The sequence below is a fragment of the Hirundo rustica genome, assembly GCF_015227805.2.
Source record: "Hirundo rustica isolate bHirRus1 chromosome 38 unlocalized genomic scaffold, bHirRus1.pri.v3 SUPER_38_unloc_5, whole genome shotgun sequence".
NCBI classification, from domain to species: Eukaryota; Metazoa; Chordata; class Aves; order Passeriformes; family Hirundinidae; genus Hirundo; species Hirundo rustica.
The window spans coordinates 14,276-24,197 of NW_026690198.1; the positions used below are offsets into that span (position 1 = coordinate 14,276).

Consider the following 9,922-nt stretch of genomic DNA (forward strand, 5'->3'; position numbering starts at 1 on the left):
GCCGGGCCGGAGCCCCCCGTGATGTAACGCGGCCCCGTGACCCCGATCCGTGGGGCTCGGGGGGGGGGGGGCAGACCCCAAAATGTGGGTCAGGAGATGGCCCCGAGCTCCCGGTGTGGGGCGGGACCCCGCGGTGTGGGGCAGGGAGCTCGGTGTGGGGCAGGGAGGGGCTCAGGACCCCGCTATGGGGAGGGAAGGGGGGCGTCAACACCCCGAGATGTGGGTCAGGAGATGGCTCCGAGCTCCCGGTGTGGGGCAGAACCCCACGATGTGGGCCAGGATCTTGATGTGGGTCAGAAGAACCCGATGTGGGTCAGGAGGGGGTCAGAACCCCGCTATGGGATGGGAGGAGGGTCAGGACCCCGATGTGGGTCAGGAGAGGGGCCGGGACCCAGATATGGGGCAGGGGGTCTCTAGGACCCCCCAATGTGGGTCAGGGCCCCCCAGTGTGGGTCAGAGCTCTGATGTGAGTCAAGAGCGGAGTCGGGCCCCCAATGTGGGGTGGGGTGTGCTGGGACCCCCCGATGTGGGGCAGAAGGGGTGATTGACACCTCGCTATGGGGCGGGAAGGGGTCAAGACCCCGCTGTGGGGCAGGAGTGAGGCAGGACCCTGCTGTGGGGCAGGAGGGGGGTCAGGACCCCGATGTGGGTCAAGAAAGGGGGTCAGGACCCCGTTATGGTGCAGAAGTGGGGCAGGAGCCCGCTGTGGGGCAGGGCCTGGCTGTGTCCCATCCTGGGGGGCTCAGCCCCACACTTGTGGGTCCCGGGGATCCCAGCTTGGATCCCGAGGGGGCCCACTCGGGAGCTGGGGGTGCGGAATTCACGCTGGGCTTTGGGGGCCGTCTCGGGGGTCCCGGGGGTTTCTGGGGGTGCCGATTTCCATCCCGGGGGTCCCGCTGGGCTCTCGGGGGTCCCGGGGGTCCCACTTTGAATCCCGGGGGTCCCAATTTAAATCCCGGGGGTCCCAATTTGGACCTCGGACAGGTGGAAATTGCCCAGGAGAACGTCGGGGCCCTGCGCGATTCACGCCGTGTTTGGGGGTCCCGGGGGTTTCTGGGGGTGCCGATTTCCATCCCGGGGGTCCCCTTCGCCTCTCGGGGGTCCCCGGTGGGGCAGCTGAGACCCCGGGAGAAGTGGGGGGCGCAGTGCAGGAAACAGCGGGGGATTAGCGCTGGCGTCAATCCCATCAGCTCACCCCGGCTGCTCAGGTGAGCCCGGGCCTTCCTCCCCCCCCCCCCGCCCGGATCCCCAATTAAGGGATTTTGGGGGGGGGTCCGGGCTAATCCGGGGGCGGGGGGGGGTATAAGAGCAGGGGGGCGCGGGCGGCCGGGGCACTGGCGCTGGTGGCACTCGGGGACGATGGCGACGGGCGTTTGGGACGGGGCGGTTTTCGCCGCGCGCCGGCGCAACGATGACGACGACACCACGCGCGACAGCGTCTTCACCTACACCAACAGCAACAACACGCGCGGTGAGCGGCGGGGACACGCGGGGACACCGCGGGGACACCGCGGGGACGCCGCGGGGACGGGGCTTGGGGCGGTTTCGGGGGAGCTTTTGCCAAGTTTTGGGGTCGACGATCGAGCTCCGCCAACGGTAGCGACGTGCGCGGTGAAGACATCGGGGACATCAGGGGACATCAGGGGACACGGGGAAGCATGAAGGGACACAGGAGGACATCAGGGGACACCGGGGGGCACCGGGGGACATGGGGGGAGGGGGCTTGGGGCAGTTTTGGGGCAGTTTGGAGGAGTTTTGGGGGTCAACGGACATCCAATGGCAACGACTCGCGGCGAAGACGTGGAGGGGACAAAAAGGGACATGAAGGGACATCGGGGGTCACCAGAAGGCACGAAGGGACATGAGGGGACATGAGGGGACACTGGGGGAGCATTTTGGGGGAGTTTTGAGGAGTTTTGGCGTCAACGATCGACCCACGCCAACCCGTATCGATGGCAGTGACGCAGCGGAGATGTGGGGCGACATGGGGGGGACATGAGGGGACACGGAGGGACATGAGGGGACACGGAGGGACATGAGGGGACACGGAGGGACACAGGGGAGCATTTTGAGGGAATTTTGAGGGGTTTTGAGGAGTTTTGGCGTCAACGATCAACCTACACCGATCCACATCGACGGCAGTGACGCAGTGAAGGTGTGGGGGGATATGGAAGGGGACATGAGGGGACACAGGGGGACACGAGGGGACACAGAGGGACACGAGAGGACACAGAGGGACACGAGGAGACACAAGGGGATGATTTTAAAGGAGATTTTGGCAAGTTTTGGGGTCATTTTGGGGGGGTCAACAACCGACCTCCACCGCCGCCGCCACCGCGCACCGTGGGCGCGAGGGGACGCGGGGGTGACGCGAGGGGACACGGGGGCGACGCGAGGGTCACCCGGGCACACCGCCGCCGTCCCCCAGGTCCCTTCGAGGGCCCCAACTACCACATCGCGCCGCGCTGGGTGTACAACCTGACGTCGCTGTGGATGATCTTCGTGGTGGTGGCCTCGGTGTTCACCAACGGGCTGGTGCTGGTGGCCACGGCCAAGTTCAAGAAGCTGCGGCACCCCCTGAACTGGATCCTGGTCAACCTGGCCGTGGCCGACCTGGGCGAGACGGTCATCGCCAGCACCATCAGCGTGGTCAACCAGATCTTCGGCTACTTCATCCTCGGCCACCCCATGTGCGTCATCGAGGGCTACACCGTCAGCGCCTGCGGTCAGTTGGGGGAGAAGGATGTGGGGCGTGGGGACGTGGGGAGGTGGTCGGTGCCTGTGGTCACTCTGGGGGGCGTGGGGTACATGGTCAGTGCCTGTGGTCAGTTGGGGGGCGTGGGGACGTGGGGAGGTGGTCAGTGCCTGTGGTCAGTCTGGGGGGTGTGGGGTACATGGTCAGTGCCTGTGGTCAGTCTGGGGGGCATGGGGCTGTGGGGTACATGGTCAGTGCCTGTGGTCAGCTGGGGGGCGTGGGGATGTGGGGTGTGGGGTACATGGTCAGTGTCTGGTCAGTTTTGGGGACAGGGATATGGGATGTGGGATGTGGGGTGGGATGTGGGGCAGGGATATGGGGCAGGGATATGGGATGTGGGGTGTGGGGTGGGATGTGGGTCAGAGATGTGGGTCACTGGTGAGGGTCAGTGATGTGGGGTGGGGTGTGGGTCGGGGATATGGGGCAGGGATATGGGGTGGGATGTGGGTCAGGATTGTGGGTCGCAGGTGTGGGGCTGGGGTTAGGGTCAGGGGTGTAGGTCAGGGATGTGGGTCACAGACGAGGGTCAGGGATGTGGGGTTGGGGTTAGGGTCGGGGGTGTAGGTCAGGGATGTGGGTCACAGATGAGGGTCAGGGATGTGGGGTTGGGATGTGGGGCTGGGGTTAGGGTCAGGGGTGTAGGTCAGGGATGTGGGTCACAGATGTGGGTCACAAACGCACATCAGGGATATGGGTCAGGGATGTGGGTCAGGAACTCTCTGTGGCTCCAGGTGCTATGGGGCAGCCCCATAACCCCCCCAAACCCCTCAGCGCTGTGATCCCACAACCCCATCCTCCCCACAGCAGACACCGGACGTTGTGGGGTTCTGTGGGTCTGGGCTCTATGGGGCTGTGTTCTGTGGGCCCGGGCGCTATGGGGCGGCCCCATAACCGCCCCAATCCCCCCCCGCAGGCATCACGGCGCTGTGGTCGCTGGCCATCATCTCCTGGGAGCGCTGGTTCGTGGTGTGCAAACCCTTCGGCAACATCAAGTTCGACGGGAAGCTGGCGGTGGCCGGGGTCCTCTTCTCCTGGATCTGGGCCTGCACGTGGACCGCGCCCCCCATCTTCGGCTGGAGCCGGTGCGGAGGGGCCCGGGGTGACAGGAGGGGCCCCGGGGTGTCACAGAGGTGACAGGAGGGGCCCCAGGGTGTCACAGAGGTGACAGGAGGGGCCCCAGGGTGTCACAGAGGTGATACGAATGTCCTCAGGGTGTCACAGAGGTGACACGAATGTCCTCAGGGTGTCACAGAGGTGGCATGAGAGTTCCCAGGGTGTCACAGAGGTGACAGGAGGGTCCCCAGGGTGTCACAGAGGTGACAGGAGGGTCCCCAGGGTGTCACAGAGGTGACAGGAGAGTCCTCAGGGTGTCACAGAGGTGATACGAATGTCCTCAGGGTGTCACAGAGGTGACACGAATGTCCTCAGGGTGTCACAGAGGTGGCATGAGAGTTCCCAGGGTGTCACAGAGGTGACAGGAGGGTCCCCAGGGTGTCACAGAGGTGGCACAAGTGTCCCCAGGGGGTATTTAGGGTGACAGGAGGGTCCCCAGGGTGTCACAGAGGTGGCACAAGTGTCCCCAGGGTGTCACAGAGGTGACACAAATGTCCTCAGGGTGTCACAGAGGTGGCAGGAGAGTCCCCAGGGTGTCACAGAGGTGACAGGAGGGTCCCCAGGGTGTCACAGAGGTGACACGAATGTCCTCAGGGTGTCACAGAGGTGACCCGAGTGTCCCCAAGGCTGTCAGACGCTCCAGGCATGACCCAAGTGTCCCCAGAGTGGGTTTTGGGGGTGACACCAGGGTCCCCAAGAGACATCTGGGGCTCCTCTGGATGTCCCCGGACAGGCCTGTGGGGGTGACCCCGAGGTCCCCAGAGATCCCCCGGACCCAGAGGATTTTGGGGGGGTCCCTATTGTCACCCCTGACCCCTCTGGTGCCACCCCCTCCCCACCTATTGACCCCACAGGGGTGACCCAGCTGTCCCCAGGGCTACCTGAATGTCCCCAAGGTGTGTCCAGGGGTCACTCCCCGAGGTCCCCAGAGATCCCCCGGACCCAGAGGGGTTTGGGGGGTGTCCCTTTTGTCCCCCCTGACCCCCGGTGTCCCCCCGGCCAGGTACTGGCCCCACGGGCTGAAGACGTCGTGCGGGCCGGACGTGTTCAGCGGCAGCTCGGACCCGGGGGTGCAGTCCTACATGCTGGTGCTGATGATCACCTGCTGCATCTTCCCGCTGTCCGTCATCATCTTCTGCTACCTGCAAGTGTGGATGGCCATCCGTGCGGTGAGGAGAGAGAGAGAGCCCCCCCAAAAAAATCCCCACCCGAAAATCCACACCCGAAAATCCACACCTGAAAAAATCCCAACCCGAAAATCCACACCCGAAAATCCCCACCCGAAAATCCACACCTGAAAATCCACACCTGAAAATCCCCACCCGAAAATCCCCACCCGAAAATCCACACCTCAAAAAAATCCCCACCCGAAAATCCACACCTGAAAAAATCCCACCCAAAAAATCCCACCCCAAAAAATCCCCACCCGAAAATCCACACCTGAAAAAAATCCCCACCCGAAAAAATACCACCAGAAAAAAATCCCACCCAAAAAAATCCCCACCTAAGAATCCCACCCAAAAAAATCCCCACCCAAAAAAATCCCCCCCCAAAAAATCCCACCCAAAAAAATCCCCACCCAAAAATCCCCGCCCAGAAAAACCCCGGGGAAAAATTCCCAAACCAAAAAAATAAACCCCTGGGGTAAAAATCCTGACTGAATTTAAAAAACAACAAAAAAATCCTGGGAATAATTTCCAAAACAAAACAAAAACCCCAGGGGAAAAAAGAAAGAAAAAAAAAGAAAAAAATAAAAAAAAAGGAAAAAAGGGGAGGGGGAAACCAACAACAAAAAACCACCTGGGGAAAAGATCTCAAACAAACGAACTGAACCAAACCAAAACAAAATGGGGAAAAAAATCCCGACTGGAAAAAAAAAAACCCAAAAAAAACGGAGAAAAAAATTCTCTACCCAGAAAAAAACCTGGGGAAAAATTCCCAAATCCAAAATAACCCCCAGGACCCCCTTAACCCTCCATCACTGCCCACCCCATACCTCCTGATAAACCCCAGGTACCCCCGATAAACCCCCCCAAACCCCATAGCAGCCCCCAGGACCCCCCAGGACCCCCCCAGAACCCCCCCGAACCCCCTCAGAACCCCCCAGGACCCCCCAGGACCCCCCAGGACCCCCCAATCCCCCTCCCCAGGTAGTGGTGCAGCAGAAGGTATCACCCCATAGATACCCTATCAACCCCATATATCCCCTACAACCCCCCCAATATCCTCCCAATCCCCTCTAAACCTCCCCAGAACCCCCCCAGGACCCCCCCAGAACCCCCCAGGACCCCCCCAGAACCCCCCAGGACCCCCCAGGACCCCCCTGACCCCCCCAAATCCCCCTCCCCAGGTAGTGGTGCAGCAGAATACACTCTACATATACACTCTACAAACCCCCAATACCCCCCATAAACCCCCCAATATCCTCCCAATCCCCTCTAAACCTCCCCAGGACCCCCCAGGACCCCCCCCCAAACCCCCCTGACCCCCCCAATCCCCCTCCCCAGTGGTGGTGCAGCAGAAGGTGTCACTCCATATATACCCCATATATCCCCTACAACCCCCCCAATATCCTCCCAATCCCCTCTAAACCCCCCCAGAACCCCCCAGGACCCCCCCAGGACCCCCCAGGACCCCCCCCGGACCCCCCTGACCCCCCCAAATCCCCTCCCCACAGGTGGCGGCCCAGCAGAAGGAGTCGGAGTCGACGCAGAAGGCGGAGAAGGAGGTGTCGCGCATGGTGGTGGTGATGATCCTGGCCTTCTGCTTCTGCTGGGGGCCCTACGCCGTGTTCGCCTGCTTCGCCGCCGCCAACCCCGGCTACGCCTTCCACCCGCTCACCGCCGCGGTGCCCGCCTTCTTCGCCAAGAGCGCCACCATCTACAACCCCATCATCTACGTCTTCATGAACAGACAGGTGAGGGGCGCGCCTGGGGGCACCTGGGGGCACACCTGGGACACACCTGGGGGCACCTGGGACACACCTGGGTACACCTGGGCACAGCTCAGGGCATGGGGACACAGCCAGGGTAGGGGGTATGGGACAGGGTCACCATCTACAACCCCATCATCTACGTCTTCATGAACCGACAGGTGAGGGGCGCGCCTGGGGGCACCTGGGTACACACCTGGGTACACCTGGGGGCACCTATGGGCATGGGGATAATGGGGTATGGGACAGGGTCACCATCTACAACCCCATCATCTACGTCTGCATGGGCAGACAGGTGAGGGGCGCACCTGGGGGCACCTGGGCACATCTGGGTACACCTGGGCACAGCTCAGGGCATGGGGGCACAGCCAGGGTGTGGGGTATGGGACAGGATCACCATCTACAACCCCATCATCTACGTCTTCATGAACAGACAGGTGAGGGGCGCGCCTGGGGGCACACCTGGGACACACCTGGGCACAGCTCAGGGCATGGGGGCACAGCCAGGGTGTGGGGTATGGGACAGGGTCACCATCTACAACCCCATCATCTACGTCTTCATGAACAGACAGGTGAGGGGCGCACCTGGGACACACCTGGGTACACCTGGGCATAGCTCAGGGCATGGGGGCACAGCCAGGGTATGGGGTATGGGGTATGGGGTGTGGGGTATGGGACAGGGTCACCATCTACAACCCCATCATCTACGTCTGCATGGACAGGGCGCACCTGGGGGCACCTGGGACACACCTGGGTACACCTGGGCACAGCTCAGGGCATGGGGACACAGCCAGGGTAGGGGGTGTGGGGTATGGGACAGGGTCACCATCTACAACCCCATCATCTACGTCTTCATGAACCGACAGGTGAGGGGCGCACCTGGGGGCACCTGGGTACACACCTGGGCACAGCTCAGGGCATGGGGGCACAGCCAGGGTAGGGGGTATGGGACAGGGTCACCATCTACAACCCCATCACCTACGTCTGCATGGACAGACAGGTGAGGGGCGCACCTGGGGGCAGCTGGGCACATCTGGACACACCTGGGACACACCTGGGAGCACCCGGAGAGAGCCAGGACAGGGCTCTGTGGGACACAGCGGGGACAGGGGATGTGGAGCAGGGACAGAACAGGGCCAGGTGACACAGAGCAGGGCCAGGTTTTGGGCACAGGTGACAGAACAGGGACAGGTGACACAGAGCAGGGCCAGGTTTTGGGCACAGGTGACAGAACAGGGACAGGTGACACAGAGCAGGGCCAGGTTTTGGGCACAGGTGACAGAACAGGGACAGGTGACACAGAGCAGGGCCAGGTTTTGGGCACAGGTGACAGAACAGGGCCAGGTGACACAGAGCAGGGCCAGGTTTTGGGCACAGGTGAGAGAACAGGGACAGGTGACACAGAGCAGGGCCAGGTTTTGGGCACAGGTGACAGAACAGGGCCAGGTGACACAGAGCAGGGCCAGGTTTTGGGCACAGGTGAGAGAACAGGGACAGGTGACACAGAGCAGGGCCAGGTTTTGGGCACAGGTGACAGAACAGGGCCAGGTGACACAGAGCAGGGCCAGGTTTTGGGCACAGGTGACAGAACAGGGACAGGTGACGCGGACCAGCTGCCACCACAGCTCCACCCGTTCCCCCCTCCGATGTCACACGCCAACCACGAGCGTTATCACCTGCACGGGACCCCCGGTGTCGGGGCCCCGGCTGACCTGGTGTCCCCTGTCCCCGTGTCCCTTTTGTGTCCTGTCTGTCCCGGTGTCCCCTGTCTGTCCCCCTGTCCCTGTCTGTCCCCTGTCTGTCCCCTGTCTGTCCCCCTGTCCCTGTCCTTCCCCTCTGTCCCCTGTCTGTCCCCTGTCCCCTGTCCGTCCCGTCTGTCCCCTGTCTGTCCCGGTGTCCCCTGTCTGTCCCCCTGTCCCTGTCCGTCCCCTGTCTGTCCCGTCTGTCCCCTGTCTGTCCCCCTGTCCCTGTCCGTCCCGTCTGTCCCCTGTCTGTCCCGGTGTCCCCTGTCTGTCCCCCTGTCCCCTGTCTGTCCCCTGTCCGTCCCGTCTGTCCCCTGTCTGTCCCCCTGTCCCTGTCTGTCCCCTGTCTGTCCCGTCTGTCCCCTGTCTGTCCCCCTGTCCCCTGTCTGTCCCCTGTCCGTCCCGTCTGTCCCCTGTCTGTCCCCCTGTCCCTGTCTGTCCCGTCTGTCCCCTGTCTGTCCCCCTGTCCCCTGTCCGTCCCGTCTGTCCCCTGTCTGTCCCCCTGTCCCCTGTCTGTCCCCCTGTCCCTGTCTGTCCCCTGTCTGTCCCGGTGTCCCCTGTCTGTCCCCTGTCTGTCCCGTCTGTCCCCGCAGTTCCGGAACTGCATCCTGCAGCTCTTCGGCAAGAAGGTGGACGATGGCTCCGAGGTCTCCACCTCGCGCACCGAGGTCTCCTCCGTGTCCAACTCCTCCGTGTCACCCGCCTAGGGACCCCCGCCGCCCCCTCCCCAATAAAGCTTTGTACCTCCCGGACAGGTGTCGCGCCCGCTGTCACCTCCCGCCGCTGTCCCCGGTGTCCCCAGGGTGCTGGGGGGTCCTCAGTGTCCCACCCTTGGGTGTCCCCAATGTCCCCGGGGGTCTGGGAGTCACTGGTGTCTCCCCATCGGGGGTTTCCAATGGCTCTGGGGTCCCCAATGTCCCCGCCTTGGGTGTCCCCAATGGCTCTTGGGGTTCCCAGCGTCCCCTCCTCGGGGGTCCCCAATGTCCCCATGGCTCTGGGGTCCCCAATGTCCCTGTCTTGGGTGTCCCCAATGTCCCCGGGGCGCTGGGAGTCCCCAAGGTCCCCTCCTTGGGAGAGTGTCCAGTGTCCCAATGGCTCTTGGGGAGGTGACGTCACCCAGGGGTATCCCCAGTGTCCTCTCCTGGGAGGTCCCCAATGTCCCCATGGCTCTGGGGGTCCCCATTGTGGCCCCTGGGGGGAGTTCACATCACCCAGGGGTGTCCCCAATGTCCCCATCAAGGGTGGCCCCAATGTCCCCATGGCTCTGGGGGTCCTCAGTGTCCCCTCCTCGGGGGTCCCCAATGTTCCCGTGGCTCTGGGGGTCCTCAGTGTCCCCTCTTGGGGGGTCCCCAGTGTCCCATCGCCTTTGGGGGTCGCGTC

At 63.0% G+C, this 9,922-nt stretch overlaps 1 protein-coding gene across 1 annotated transcript; it reads left to right on the forward strand.

Moving 5' to 3' along the window:
* Positions 1–1,359: 1,359 nt before the first annotated feature.
* LOC120747893 (red-sensitive opsin) lies at positions 1,360–9,249 on the forward strand. The gene is made up of 6 exons (XM_040053943.2): positions 1,360–1,471; positions 2,429–2,725; positions 3,669–3,837; positions 4,872–5,037; positions 6,546–6,785; positions 9,136–9,249. The coding sequence occupies exons 1-6, from the start codon at positions 1,360–1,362 to the stop codon at positions 9,247–9,249; spliced, it is 1,098 nt and encodes a 365-aa protein (XP_039909877.1).
* The last annotated feature ends 673 nt before the right edge of the window (positions 9,250–9,922 follow it).

Coding starts and splice junctions, on each gene's coding strand:
- LOC120747893 (XM_040053943.2), top strand. CDS start 1,360: ATGGCGACGGGCGTTTGGGACGGGGCGGTTTTCGCCGCGCGCCGGCGC. Junction 2,726..3,668: donor CTACACCGTCAGCGCCTGCG/GTCAGTTGGGGG, acceptor CCCCCCCCGCAG/GCATCACGGCGCTGTGGTCG. Junction 6,786..9,135: donor ACGTCTTCATGAACAGACAG/GTGAGGGGCGCG, acceptor CTGTCCCCGCAG/TTCCGGAACTGCATCCTGCA.